Genomic DNA, 16,176 nt, shown 5'->3' with positions numbered 1-16,176 from the left:
CATAGGTTGACATTCTCCATTCTAACGTTATGACCCCAGTCTTAATGAACTTCAGGCTTCTGATCATGTACAGTGAAGTGACATCATTAAGTTCCTCAGGCATCAAGTTAAGGAGGTCACATGTCCCATACGTCCATTACATGGACACCTCCCTCTCCAGCACAAGAACAAGGAGTTTTGTATTTTTGTCAGTATCTTCAGTCAGAGATAGTTTTGAAGAATAGAGTTGATACTGGTTGTTTAGGTCTTGTACGCAGAGGATATTGTATGAGTGCTCATGTCATACCATGTTACCACTCAAGTGCCTAAACGTTGGTATTTCCTGAGTGAAAGTGAGGGATGTACCAATATTAAAGCACAAGTGTCATTAACCTAGTATGTTGTGGACACAAATATAATATTCCATGTATTACCTAAGTCGTTAAATTGAGGATAATAAACCCAAATCTGCTTTCAAACATGTAGAACGCAACATTACAGAAGAACTATGTCATGGCATTGTTCATAAAGTCACATCACCATTACAAAGCGATATTTTGCCCTGAAGCATCGTATGAAAAATATGAACCCCGATATGTTGGCCTTGTAGGTAATAAATATGATTATCAAACACCCCTATGAGTAGAAGGTGACTACGTTGAGAATGTGTGTTTTGTTCTTCCAGGATTCTTGCTATTCAAGGATTTCTGCAACAATATGTGTGAAGACCCAGTTCCCCAGCTCAAGTTCTATGAAGAGGTAGGTCACAGCTATAGACCCTCGCTTCTCTTGGTATGCCAGTATATATTCAGGGTGTGTGTTGGCATCCACATCCTGATCTGTCACTATGTGCATGCTTGTATGTGCTGATTTGCTTTTATACATCATGTTTAGTGTACAAGAACTCCAAGACCCTTCCACTTGTACTCCTTATGTGCTTCCGATTGATGATAAACATCACCTACCTACCAACCTAATAGTATCAGCCTTGTTTCCTTTTCACCATGTCTTTTAGCCCTTTTTTCAATGTGTCACTCAGTCCTTTTTTCACCATGTCATTCAGCATTTTTTACCACAAAGTTTTCACCCTATTTGTTTCTTTCCACCACAAAATACAAATCCTTATTCGCCATGAATGACAAACTACACATCCCATTTCACCACCAGAAGCAATAAATTTATCTGCCATTTTCACCATCAGACAAAGTATCCACCTTTACACCAGCAACCACAAAATATTCACCCAGTTTCGGAGGTGGGAACAAAACACTCACCCCACATCGTATGATGTAACGATCAGTTGAAATAACGGAAGACTTGTGATATAGCAATCAAATGTTTTCTCACTTTTGAACACGAATGATACAATTTTAGACTTTTTAAAAAAAATTTTTTGTTAAAAAATTGTCTTTCTGGGCTTGTAAATCTACATTTCAGAGAACTATGTATACATAGAACTTGTTTAGCTGCTGAAGTTTTTAGTTCAGGTCGCCAAACTGGCATTCCTGAGCACCAGGTTTGAGTAAGCTTTCAATTCTATATTACAGATAGCATATTTGCATATTTGTCAAACTTGTTTTACAAGTATGGGCAAAGATTTCTAATAGATGTGGCAGAACATTTAGAGTAGCTGGTTCAGATAGTGTATTAAAGATAACCTGTGTGTATCATTAATATTTATATTTAGATGTGTTTAGACTGAAGGAGATTTTTGTTTTGTTTCGTTTCACATATTAGTTGTGTTTTTGAGAGTAACTGGAAAAGAAAATTAAGACACCATACACAGTTATTCTCGTCAAAACTATTTCTCCTAGGTTTAGGACCATTTTGGACTCCAAACAACAAACTGAAACAAAAAAGATATGATATTCAGATATGAATTATGCCATCTTAAGTTGTGTCTGAAGGCATATGGTTCTTATTAGTTTTCTTATAACGTCAGTTTTTACAAATTTTGTTGATATGTTTGATCTTGCGCCAAAATTCTTTGTTACTGTTAAGTACTTTGCCCTTCAAACTATAGTGTTATGCCTCCCATTGTTGCTTATGCATGTAAAATGCAGTTTGAATGTGTTATGTTCTGATTTCGAACTTGGAAAGCATTTTGGAGTCTTACTGAAAACTTTCCTGTAAATAGACATTCCTTCATGAGTTAAATAAGCACAAATGATGTTCTTGACCTTTATGAAAGTAAATATAATCATTTAAAAGTAAAGGATGATGCAACATGCAATTATCTTAGAGGATGATCCTTAAATTGAAAATATTTCTATCCTCAGATAAGTTAGATGACTTTATCATATCATATGATGCTAAAATGAGTTCCAAAGGATTAAAAAATCCTGGGGCGCCTATCATTCAAATAGGTTGATGGTAAACTCAAGTCAGTAATAAGGCTGAAGGGCCCACTGTAATATTCAAAATGCTAGATGTTAGGAGTAACTGGATGGGTGTTTTCCTATGAAACTAAAATTGAACACAGATCTATGCTATCTTTTATTTAAGTTTTAAAAAAGGTTTATTTACCAATCTGAACTGAAATATGTTTAAGTCGCTGAAGGGATGAGGTGTCTTTCTGCCCAACACATTCAAGTTTCCAAGTTTCAGTGCTTGTTACAGTTCATAATATGTTACTCATCCATTTATGGATGTGATATTTGTGCATTTGTTAAAGAAATCTGCATAAATAACCTTAACAGAAAAAAGTAACAAATGAACCAATTTTTTTTCTGTGACTGATTTTCAATGAACCACTCATAAGTTGTGATAGTTCAACCACTTCCCAACACTACCATTTTTACCATTGACTACAAAATATCCACTCTTTTTACCATCAGCCACATAATATCCACCCTTTTTACCACCAACCACCATATATCCACCTTTTTTGCCATCAGTCACAAAATATCCACTCTTACAGTGACCCCATCTAACATGTTTCACCCACCCTTCCACTCCCCAGCAGAGATGCCTGACTCTTCTCAGACCTACCACATGGAAATGGATGCCATTCCCCTCCCACACCACGGCTTTGACAAACAACCACCTTCTTGTTCAAATATTTATGCCAATGTGCACCCTGATATATAGCTTCCAGTCTGAACAGCCCTGTTTATCTCTGCAGTTAGGTCTTGCTCCATGTCTCATTCTCTCTTGTTTACACTGGACCAAATTCTGGCCACTAATGCTAGCATCAGGATTCCATGTTAGTGAGTTTTCATGCATGTGTGACGCTCTTTATCCTGCATTGCAATATGCAGGGTCAGCAATAGCCATGGCAAAGTCTATGTATAGTTTATGTTTATGAGGGTTATTACAAAACTTGTGTTTGTTTAACCAAATCCCATATTTTCACTCCTGGCATATTTTATGATGCTATGTTGAAAATCGAAATTGATAGTTTTATCTCATTTTATGCAGTTAAAACTAGGTAAAATGCAAATGTTGTGTTTTGTGTATAATGTGGTGGATACATCTGATAGCATTAACTATTCATAGGTACATTCTGGACCAGATAAGGGAAGCTGCTATTTAAACAAGATTTGTCATCATGGATGTGATAAATCATCTCAACTTCAACTATCACAACTTCAACATTGTGTTATTGGTCAAGTTACATGTATCATGGGCATTGGAACATTGTATAAAAGCACATACTGCCATATGCATTGCATGTGCAGTGTCAATTTGTACCTAGTGCAGTTATAATGGTGCTTTGCCACTGCATAACCTGTTATGGTGCCCAGGAACAGTATATATCATTCTGTTTGAAAAAATAATATTGAAAAGTTCAACATTCTAGGAAAGAGTGGATTATCGTGATACAAGATTGTATGAATGTGAAAATTGTCATGTGCAGCATTGTATAAAGTAATAATTATCGTGTAGAAGTAGAATTTATCATGTGAAGTTCAGTGTAAAATAAATCAACTGCACATGTAGGACCACCATACCTATGCCATTTGTGCAGCACACATCTATACTATTTATGGCTCAATCACAGATGAATATGATTGAACCATGCTTCATTTTTGTCGTAAATCCTCATGGGATGCGATACATCAATGTCAATATATAGGTTGGTGAAGTAGGAGCTGATTTGTCATATGCTGCAAGCAGAAAGATGAGTGTGCTGATATTTCAAATGACTGGCTACAAGTGATATTATCCCAGATAGAAGGGATCATTAGAAATCCCCCCACTATGGAGGGATATAATGGGCTTTTAGTGGCGAGTTCATATCCCTTTCTTGGAAGGTCCCACAGTAATTACTGTACTAGTTGTTGAAGATGTTCTTTAAGTCTTCCAAAGTCTTCTTATAGTCTTCACAGTGAACATCCAGTGATGTGTTTCATCATTATGCTTTGAACTTACTGGTGCCTTTGGAATTCCAATAGACACACATCTAAAGGTGTTTGCTGGAAAGCAGAACATAAATTGCTTGACGAAGGCATTGGCATCTTATCATCATAGTGATATGGCACTGGCATGAGGCGAAAAAACATAAACATGTATCAACTTACTCGTTACTCAACCGGCTATGACTGATGTCTGGAACTTGTGTTAAGTATGTATTTGACCTATATAGACTAACATAAATCCATTGAGATCCACAGAGATGCTTCCTTCAGGTGGAAGAAGACGAAGATGCACAGCAGGGGCAGGGTATAAACAACTGTATATCCTAGATAGTGGTTATCACGTACATGTGTCTAGGTGCAATGGGAAAGTGGTAACATAAGTTCTGTAGGATTTCAGTGATAATGTGACAGCTTCACGGATACGCTGGATTGTTTTCGTTCGACAAGGCCTTGGATAAAGTGATGAAAACTGAATATTGTGACTTCAATTGACGTTTTCAAACAATTTATGCCAACTGTGTGATTCGTGTATTTGTTGGTAAAGCTGGACATGCAAATCACTTTTTCAGAGGACTTACTTGGAGTCAAGACACAGTATTAGTGATGCTTTTTCTCTGTTCAAATTGTTGCTTGTTACATCCAGTAAAATTTGATTTGGAAGATAGTCAAACCCAATAATTCTCCACTATTGAGTTTATATAGGTATTTGAGCGACTGATCAGTCTAGGTGTTTCTTAATTGTTTATGGTTTATGGTATAAAGCCTGTTCTCCCCAATGTAAAAGTTCATATGGTAATTATAAACACAATAGCATGAGTGTGCTGATGCTGTTTGTTGACACTTCCAGCAAAAATTATGAGCTTGCCTAGTTCCACCTTGGGCAAGACCTAAAACTGGAAACTCTGTCACTGTGTATGGCAACAATCCAAAAAAGCAGACATACTAATTCCATGGAATAAGATGTTTATCATCTGATGTGTCAAAACAGCAACATCAGATTGTTGATCACCATTCCAGTAGACATGTTGGAATTGTGAGAGGATATGTTTTCATTTTCTTGTCATTAAACTTTCGTTTGAAAAAGAGAAAAAGCAGTTGTGATGTGAATGATTACATAATGTCGGCCATGAGATTGTTGCTTAGATTTCGTATGCATTCTTATGGCTTTACAATATAGTTTTCGCTGTATGAAACTTGCTTCAACTTATGTTTTAAGAGTGCTGTCAAATATGATGTCGGCATTCCTGCACTTCGGTAAATGTATGTGATAAACATTTAACCTGGGGTTTTTCAGTGTAAACATTATACATGCAGGTTCAATTAACTTCATAAAATTGAGTCCAGCCTAGCTGGACAGTATGGTATTTTCAGTATTGCTGCTGAGATTTTGATGCCGGACAAATATATGCATTCTTACTGCTTTGAAATCTAGTTTTCGCTGAGAATTGTATCAGTGCAGCTTGTGTTATAAAATTGTGCCCAGCTTTAGCCATGTGTATATTTTATGTAAATAATTTGGTATGATGAATGTTATTTAGGATTGCCCAGCTGGTGAGTATGGCATTTTGTAATGCAACATTTTCCATCAACATTCAAATTACAAGTACGGGAGGAGTATCACATTCCAAGCAAAGAAGCATGAAGGGGTTTGTGAAGAAAATATATTTAAATGGTTTATGGTTCTGATGAATCCAATAATGTTGCAGTCACCTGTTTTCAGTAACAATTGATCTTTATTTTTCAGTGATTAAGCTGACATTTGTAAATTGCTTTTGTCAGCATTATTCATTGCAAGCAGTTGTTGTGTATTATTATGCAGTAGTCCAGGGTTACAGTTTTGATTGAGTGTATCAAACTGTGTTAGAAATATTAAAAGTGGTTGGTATTCTATGCATCTGTAATACCGCAATTTTTGACCTACCAGAAATAGTGCTTACTGAACAACTTATCTAGCTGCTGAAGACATACTCATGTTGTATGAGCAGGATGTCCTCAAAAGATATCTCATGGTAAAAATGTTGACCTCAACAATATCTAAATAGTGTATTAGGTATTCAGATCTGCAAATCAAAGTCCAAGTATACGAGCTGGGATCTGTGCATGTATGAGTTAATATTACGTGCGAGGAGAGATTGGGTGATCTATTTTATTCACACATTTCATATAGCTGTATGTGAACAACTTAGCTCCATCAGTGTCCGTGTAATACAACATCATACATGACAGTTTTTTTTTGTTTTATCTCACTCTGCTGCTGCAACATCTGGGATGGGGTATTGATTGCCATTAGCAAGCTGGCTTCCTGTAGGCGTAGATACTACTATCATATGCATATTTATATACCATATCCTCTTGTGACTCCTGTATGCTATATATTATGTAACTTCACTTGCAGGGATGTTATCATGTTCATCACCTCGGTGTAGAATTTAGTGCAGCTCAATCTGTTTACAACCAGGCCAATTTTTAAAGAAATTGTCTTTTTAATTATTTTTTTTCAGTATTGCTTGTTATATGAATGTCACAAGTTGGGTTTATGAAGCACACACCTGGTAAAATTCTGAAACAGTATTATACCCATCTAATTATTTGGGGGGCTTTGTACAAAACGACCTCAAAATTTCAACTGTTGTATTATGTGAATCTGTGGTAGGGTATTGGATATAAGCTCACGAAAGTGCTTAACTTGCCTGGTAAACATAATCCTGGTGTTGTTTTGTAACAACATACTTTAGTCATAATTTACCTGAGCTGTTAGAAAACATGATGAAAATAATGACTTGTTTTTAGTTTGAATTAGCAAAGCAAGCACCTGTTTTGTTGAATTGATCCCATTTGTCTGATACAGACTACCTGCCTCTTCATCAACCTTCAGATCTCTGTTTACAGACAGCTGTTGTTGGGAAATAACTTGATGTGTATATAAATATACTTAATAGGTCTGCTGGAGTGATCCCTTGATGGAGAACCAGTCCGCTGCTGTTGTTTGCTTAACATGAGATAAAAGGACACAATTCAACAATTTTGTAGTTCTTATAATTCTTGTTTCTTTGAACAGGAATTCAGGAAAGTGCCTTCGTGTTGGTTAGATGTTGTTATGTATGTAGGATCGTATTTGTGTATCGTATGATCAAGTTTTGTTTTGCAAAGGACTATGGACTCTGTGGAGTGAGACGTTGAGATGTTCTCTGGCACCAATGTGAGGAAATTTGTGTTCTGCAACTTTATTCTGCAATTTTAAGTTTTAGTGATTCAAACAGCCACATCTTTCTGTTTCTTAAGAACTTGTTGAAAATAATATTTGTGCACATGGGGGTGTTTTTTCCAAACCTTGTGGTAGGTATTGTAAGAATGGTTTGAAATGTCTCACTAGCACCATAATCACTGATTTCCAAATATGTTCCATATTGTTGATGTGAGTAGGGTTGGGGGCCACGAAACATTCAGTGCCACTGTATACCAAGGACTTTTATTCATGTACCATGGTATACCATACTGCAGTTGTTCTTGTAAATTTGTTTTACATCTATCTAATTGTAAATCCAAATGAAATAATTTGTTTGTGGATTTGTACTTGCAAAAATGCTGTATGTTTCTTATCTTTAAACAAATACGTAATTAATTTCAAAGTAATCCAGTTAGAATTATAATTCAAATCTGTTTCAGTTAAATATTTCATAACACTGTGTAATTTAATTTAAAACTCACATTCACTAGTATATACATCTGACTGATGTTACACTTGATCAACTCACTTTGTGACCTGTTTAATTTCCTCCCTCGTAGTTAATACATCTCTGCAATAAGTGTTTCAATTATTTCCTTCCAAATGGAAATGGTGTATCAACTGTCAAGACAATTACACATTTCAGTAAATTCCTGACTTTCAACGATCCGGTTGGGTTGGCGATCCACTGTTATAAATCTTACTACCATTGTCTCCTATGACTTCAGGTATTTACTTTTGGTAATTCCTCCTACAAGCACCAGAAAATTGCGCAGTGCCTTTTTTTTCGGAATGTGCGAACTTGAACATCCAGTATCAACCACATGCTTTTCGGATGCGTATTCGCTTTGTGCAAGCAGGTGATCAACGGCGAACGTGACTGTATAAATTTGATGCATCACAGCACTTTGCTTGAACACTGCAAAGCTTGCAAACTGCAGTATGCCCATCTATTTTTCTGTTAGATCTCCTTTTGAGGCCTTTTTTTTGTGCCATGTAGTGGCTTTCGTCTTTTTGTTTTACTCGCGTTCGTAGTCAGTGTTCCCCATTTTGTAACCTAGCAAGTTATAGCAACGTGCTTTGTTAAACCACTCACATATTAAAAATCATCACCTGGATAATCAGGCTTTTGACCACACATGCACAATTAGCACATTGTCAGTACTTTTCGTTTGAGTACTTCTTCATTCAGTCTACATTGGATAGCAGCATTTTATAGAAACCATACAAAGAAAAATTAGTGAGATCACAAATTTTGTTAACAAATATCTTTGTGAAGAGGAAATAGTGTTTTGTTTGAACAAAAATGAAACGGTTTTCTTTGACCTTCTGTGGTATGTACCAGCGCAGTGAAAAAAACATGGTTTACTGGTTAACCAGTAAAATGTTCATCTCTAGATGTGAGGAGTCACTCTATTTAAACTGTATTGATTTTTAATAGCCGCTCTCTTTATTTTATGGGTATTTTTCGATCAGACTGTCCTTTTTGATATGGACATTTTGTTACAGAAATGAAGTTCAGTGCCATGATTACATGTCATATTGATCAATAGTGGATGTTCATAGGTTGTATTTCTCAAACCATATCATCCAGACAGACATGCATGTAAACACATCAACTCAGCAATCATGTCAAGTAGGGTGTGGTGTGGGTCTGTGTGAGACATTGATTCCCTCATTAGTGGACAGGTGGAGCCACTGTTGATGCTAATTACCTGACAACCTATAACTGGCTAATTTACTCCCGCAAATTACTCTTATGTTCTTAGTTCTATTGATGGAAAACCTTTTAGGTGGTGATTATGTGAGGCTTTAGTCTTCCTTGTGTTTTTGTGCAAGGGATGGATCCTTGAAATTAAAGATTAAGTCGCTGAAGTTCTGAAATCATGTAGTATCAAAGGAAGAAGTATCTTACCAATTTTTTTTGTCCCATGAATATTGGTATTTTGTATAGTATAATTTTCTAGACAGTAGATTTTTTTCTTTTTCCTGTGTAGGATATTACTGGAATATTTTTAAAAGGTGTTTAAAGGCCATCTCAGTCGTGCAAAGAAGTAGAATAGTGCAATAAATAACAGTTTGTAATGAATTCAGTTTTACACTATGTATTATGAGAGCATCTTATTTCCATCAGTCAGTGGATTATGGGCTCCTGTTGTTCTCGTTTTGAGTGGGTTTCTTTGGGAGACTGGTTCATGTTGCTGGGGCAAGATGGCTGCAGGTCCAACACAGGTTATGAGCTATGTGGTCAAGCACATGCCGTCAAGTAATGTGCCTAATTTTATTGCCAGACTGTCCAGTACTGATGCATCTTATTATGGGATTGTCTTCATTTGTGTAATGATACTTTGAGGTAGAGCTTACTTGACAGTCAGCTAGTTATTGTAGTCAAACAAGACTTTTATGACAGATGAGTTCAAGAGCCTTCCAGAAATGAGGAAAGATGAAAAGTCAAGTTTATTTTTGCTCTGTGGAATTAGAGTGAAAACACTAGCTGCAAATGTTAGAAGTATAGTTTATTTGTTATATGAGGTCTGACCTAAACAGGCAAACATAAGGACTGCAGTGAATACATTGTGAGGCGAATATGATATCTTTAGCGCAAAAATTATCTGTAAGAATAGTGATGTTACGAAACTGTTACATGTACATTCCACTTGCATTTTTGTTCTCAAAACTTGTCTGGGTCCAGTTTTTGCCCTGCCCTGATTTGCAGTATTTGTGTAGCTTGTTCTTGATTTTCCTTTAGGTGTTCCTGGAATTTATACTACAGAAGCATTGAACATTGTTGTTGATGTTTGAAGTATATGGGGGTTGTAAAAATCAGCTTTTGAAATGATGATCTACTTTCAGTGCTGTACAGCCTACCTCTTTTATGAACTCTTCTTTTTTCTGTGTTCTTTTCATGTTGAAAGGATTCTCTCATCATTGATGTCAACTGTTAGTTTCATGCATGTTGTGCCCTGCCATGTCATTACTTTAATATTGCTAAAAGCACTTCTTGATTGATTGTTATCTCCCTCAACCAGTCACTCTTATCTACTGATACTATTTAAAGCATGTTGAACAGTCAAAATATGCATACAGTGCCCTGACTATGGATAGTACGAGACGTTAATCTGCACAACAAACTGCTCGTCAACACAGGCATTGCTGGCTGGATGTGCCACATTTGCATGAGTTGGCTCTCTGCATCTTCCACAATTGTATGATTATTGATTTTCGAGTGAAGCAAATTCTGCAACAGAAATGTATTTGAAGGACCGAGTCAGCTACAGGATGACATTTCATCTTCGTAATTGTTCATCTCTGAGTTGTTGTCCTCTGACATGAGTGGGAGGGAGTGGAACTGGACAGCTGTATCTGGAACTGTTGCCCAGATCAGCGGGAATCGTGGCATCAGTGGTAGTTGTTCCAGAAACTCAGACTGATGCTCAGCTGAGGGTGAATCATGACCTCCGTGGTAGTTGTTCATGTGAGAAACTGTTGCTCATGTGAGGGGAAATCGTGGCCTCGGTGGTGGTTGTTCCAGAAACTGAGTCTTAGTCTCATGCTCATGTGAGGGGAAATCGTGGCTTCAGTGGTGGTTGTTCCAGAAACTGAGTCTGAGTCTCATGCTCAGCTGAGGGGGAATTGTGACCTCCGTGGTGGTTGTTCCAGAAACAGACACTGTTGCTCATGTGAGGGGAAATCGTTGTTCCAGAAACTGAAACTGTTGCTGATCAGCTGAGGGGGAAACTGTAAATTTTGCTGGTCAGATGAGTGGAGTAGAGGCAGGGAATGACATCATTTATAGTTGAGAAGAGAATTTCAATATTTGGGACATGATGACAGGTGTCAACCAAGTCGGTGTGCCTGATCACTCATTCCTTTTAGTCACTTTAATATGACAAGACATTCTGCTTGCAACTCCGTATGGTGGAATTCATGCATCATCATGATCTGGTTCTGCTCCTTCAGCTTCAGTGCCCATGTCTTTGTTAAGAAGCAACTACACGATCAACTACATGTCATTGTATCCAAGTTCTCAGGATGTTGATCTGCCAGTTGTCTGGTTCAGACCTCTGTCATATGGCAGGAATACTCCTGAGTGCAGCTTCTTAAAAAGTCAATCCATGTACTTTTCCAACCATTGTAGGCTTTTCCACATGTCCAAACTGTCAAGGACAAGTGTGTATTCTCAGACAGATCCTAGCCAACTGCTGAGGTAGCGATCACTGACTGCCACTCACTTCTCTCTTTGAAGCAGTAAATATAAGTGGCCTAGTGTTTGAGCTTCATCCAAGGAAATAACTCTGGCCTGGAACTGAGCAAGAATGCAACGCTTTGATGAAGCTGTCCAATTTGTTCTGCCTTAATCGACAGTGGAACACTTTGGTAAAAGTGGCTCCAAGACCTGGCCATAAATCCAACTGTAATAAAAGTCTAGTTAAATGTCTTGCCTGGTGCAGGAATTAGCTCAATTAAGCTGAATCGTGCAAACAGTGGTTTGTAAAGTAATGCTTTATCTATACACGCTTCTATTAGCTTGTGTGAAACTGCATTTCAAGACCCTGACTTATTATTCTGGTTATTCTGAGATGAGGTCTTGCTCTGTGTTGGTGATACAGGGAAAGTGGCCAAAGCTTTGATCACCCGTAGAGAGGATTTAGCATAAAAGCCAAGCAGTGTTCCAGTGTTTTACCTTCAGTATGTGTGTGCTGACCTGATAAGCCCATAATTTTGACTTATTTGGAAACATCCAGGATGTGCATATCCATTTCCTGTTTATATACATCTCTCTTTGGTGTTAGTGATGTCGTTGAAAAAAACATTCTTAATAATCTTTTGTCAGACTGAAAAATCACTACCTTATGAAGTACAGAGTGTCATGTTTCCTTTTCTCATATCTTCTGTTATGACAACAGGACGTGACATCATCTAATTGAATACCAACAGAGTAGTAGAAACTGATCCCTTCAAAACTTCTATAAACAAAAAGTCACCCTTAACTATCCAAATCCTTCTCTTTTTTCAGATAAAGCAATTGTTTCTGTGTCTCAATTTAACAATAACACTGTGGCATATGTTTGCAGTATTTATGTGTTTAAATATTTATGTCGTGTCACAGAAATATGTGAAACTGTAAACTGGTGCCACTGCCGTTCTGTCATTTTGCAAACTGTTGTATTATAGTCGTCAGTCAGGAACACTTTCACCTTCCCTTCCCACTATTAAAATTGAATCTAAATGTCAAAATCAAATTGAAGCTTACAGCATGTATTGCTCCTACATGCCACATAGTATTGTGACAATGATGGGTTCATGTCACATGCAAGGCAATTAATGTCAAGTATATGAAATCATGTAAGAAAGTGACGTATGTTTGGAGTTATAGCAGTCATTATTTTCATATCAAGTCAATAATTGCTCAGTGCCATGTAAGGACCACTTCATTATCGGGAATGTGATTACGGTATTGTTGATTTGCAACCCAACTATCTTTTGTGCCTGACTTTCTTGGAGTTTCAAATGAAGGCATTTCAGTTTATACTGTTTGAGAACTAGAAATTGATGTTTAGCACTATATTTGAGATCTCAGAAAATGTCATAGGAATGGACACTTATTGGTAGTTTTAGTGAGTAATGATATGACAAGGTGGTAGTACATATATGGTTAGAGAGCTAGTTTGAAAGACAAAAATCCATAAAAGAACAGCCATGTTTTGTTTTTGTTTGTTGTGTGAAACTGCACTAAGTTGTATGGTGGTGGTCTGTAAACAATCACGTCTGGACCAGACGATCCAGTGACCAACATCATGAGCATTGATACGCACAATTGGTAGACCATGACGTGTCAACCAAGCCAGTGAGCCTGACCACTCAGTCCCTTTACACACCTCTAACGACATGCATAGGTTGCTGAAGACAATTCTAAGCCGGATCTAGCCCATCTCTTATGATTTTGATGGAATGGTGCAGGAATGTAGTGACCTTAAACCCAACTCACTTGTGTGAAAGGACACTGGACCTGTTCTGCCTTCCACTTTTAAGTGTCATGTCACTGTTGCCTTTTTTGTTCCCCAAACAAACATAAAATCTCCCTGACAAGGATGATATGGATTTTACACAAGACTAAAATATATCTTTCATGAATGTATTTTGTGAGAAAAACCTAAAGATGTCTGATTCAAAAGGTCTGAAGAGAGGTCAAGTACCCTTGCTTGTTGTAAGAGAGTGTGCCAGCTGTCCACTATGTTTGTGTGTTATTGGATGGATTGCTGAGTGAGAGATCGAATGTGCCTGGTAGATTGACAATGTTGTCACTTCCCAAAACATACATTCAAGACAGATTGGCTTTGTGGGTTCAGTAGGCAATGTTATTTCAGGTATTAGAATTCTTTTTGCAGAATTGTGTCCCTTTGGCATGCAAGAATCCTGTTATGGGATCACAGATTGATTGTTGTGCATGGTTAATATTGGGTGCAAGCATCCCTGGCCAGCATCGTTTCCAAATTGCCTCTTGAATTAAGATGACAGATTATGGTAGAAAACCTCTGAAAATGTCAAAACTCACTCACCCACCCACCCACTCTTTATCACATGTGGTGATATTGTACCACGTATTACTCACTGATTTCAGCTTATATATGTTTGAGGTGAGCACCAGCGCCTGCCATTTCCATGACTTGCTTGATAAATCCAGTACAGTGAGTGTAGACAGAGAATCTATGTGTACCTTCAGTAAAGTGGATATGTGTTGCAGTATATGCCAGTCAATCATTTTAGTATGAACCAGCCAGTCAATAACAGAGAATTGATTGGGAAGGGTGTATTAAGGTTCTGTGCGTAGCCTATTAGTTGAGTGTTGAGTATCGATATTGGTTAGGGATAAATTAGGATTGCAGGCTTGTGTGGCACATAAACACCATCAAGTGCTCGTGATTGGCATCACTTAAGATCAAACCATCGAGTTTGAGGGCAGGAAATACTGATAGATGCATTCCAAGATATATGCCCTTTGATGAAGATGGAATGGGTTTTATGTTGTCAAGAGTTCTATTGACAAAACAGTTTATGGTGATATTCTAAATATACAGTTGATGCTATATCAGCATTAGCTTCGTGTATGTGTAAAATTGACACTTTCACTGGATAGATAGTGTATTGACATAAGTTTAGATATATTTGGCCTACTACAGAGGAAAGGGAGAATGGTTTAGATAAAGATTTTTCGGAGCTACTACCATACTCGATTGTATTGAGCTGCTGCTTCTCCGTAAGCTCATTTATGTTATGCTTAATGTGTGAATTTCCTCTCTTGTTTGTCTGATCAACTTTAAGTTGTTGATATACAAATTCACTCCAGCTTTTATAGCAATGATTATCAATACAACAGAGATCTCGCAATACATCATTGACTGAGGAATACGCCATGACTGAAGAAATGATCAGTACAACAATATTGGAATACTTTATGGACTTAAGAAATACAGATACTTAAGAAACAGATCCTAAGGAATACAACAGAGATCTGGGAATGCTTTATCTACTTATGAAATACAACAGATACAAGGAATACAAGAGAGATCTGGGAATACTTTATGGACTTACGAAGTACGACAGGTACTGGGGAATACAAGAGAGATCTGGGAATACTTTATGGACTTACGAAGTACGACAGGTACTGGGGAATACAAGAGAGATCTGGGAATACTTTATGGACTTACGAAGTACGACAGGTACTGGGGAATACAAGAGAGATCTGGGAATACTTTATGGACTTACGAAGTACGACAGGTACTGGGGAATACAAGAGAGGTCTGGGAATACTTTATGGACTTACGAAGTACGACAGGTACTGGGGAATACAAGAGAGATCTGGGAATACTTTATGGACTTACGAAGTACGACAGGTACTGGGGAATACAAGAGAGATCTGGGAATACTTTATGGACTTACGAAGTACGACAGGTACTGGGGAATACAAGAGAGATCTGGGAATACTTTATGGACTTACGAAGTACGACAGGTACTGGGGAATACAAGAGAGATCTGGGAATACTTTATGGACTTACGAAGTACGACAGGTACTGGGGAATACAAGAGAGATCTGGGAATACTTTATGGACTTACGGAGTACGACAGGTACTGGGGAATACAAGAGAGGTCTGGGAATACTCTATGGACTTACAAAACAGCAGATACCAGTGAATACAACAAAGAATGTAAAATACGACAGAGATCTGGGAATACTTTATCTATTTACAAAATACAACTGATACTGGGGAATACAACATAGATCAGGTAAAACTTCATGGACTCAAGAATAGAACAGATACCGGGGAATACAACAGAGATACAGTAAGACTTCAAGAACACTTCATGAACACCAACAGAAACTGGGGAATAGAATTGAGATCACGGAATCTTTCAGATACTTTAATGTCAAAGGAGCCTTAGAGATTGAGGAATATGACAGACAGATTGAGGAATGTGTCAGATATGGAGGAGAAGAACATAGAATGCTAAGTGCCTTTCAGCATGTGTGCAAGTGTACTTTGGTTCAAATCAGTGCAGAAGCTCTCAAATTCATGCACACCTTTAAGGAGATTGTAACTATGTTGCCAA

At 37.5% G+C, this 16,176-nt stretch overlaps 1 protein-coding gene across 1 annotated transcript in view; it reads left to right on the top strand.

The window, feature by feature from the left end:
- The window catches only part of LOC137297353 (G protein-coupled receptor kinase 3-like), a 109,773-nt gene that overhangs the window by 24,622 nt on the left and 68,975 nt on the right, over nt 1–16,176 (top strand). The window contains exon 3 of the mRNA XM_067829365.1: nt 665–738. Within this exon, the coding sequence (XP_067685466.1) occupies nt 665–738 (74 nt within the window). The remainder of the gene's footprint in view (nt 1–664; nt 739–16,176) is intronic.

This window comes from Haliotis asinina, chromosome 1 (assembly GCF_037392515.1).
Source record: "Haliotis asinina isolate JCU_RB_2024 chromosome 1, JCU_Hal_asi_v2, whole genome shotgun sequence".
NCBI classification, from domain to species: domain Eukaryota; kingdom Metazoa; phylum Mollusca; class Gastropoda; order Lepetellida; family Haliotidae; genus Haliotis; species Haliotis asinina.
Note: the sequence above shows the minus strand (reverse complement) of the source record. Positions and strands in the feature narration are given on the sequence as shown.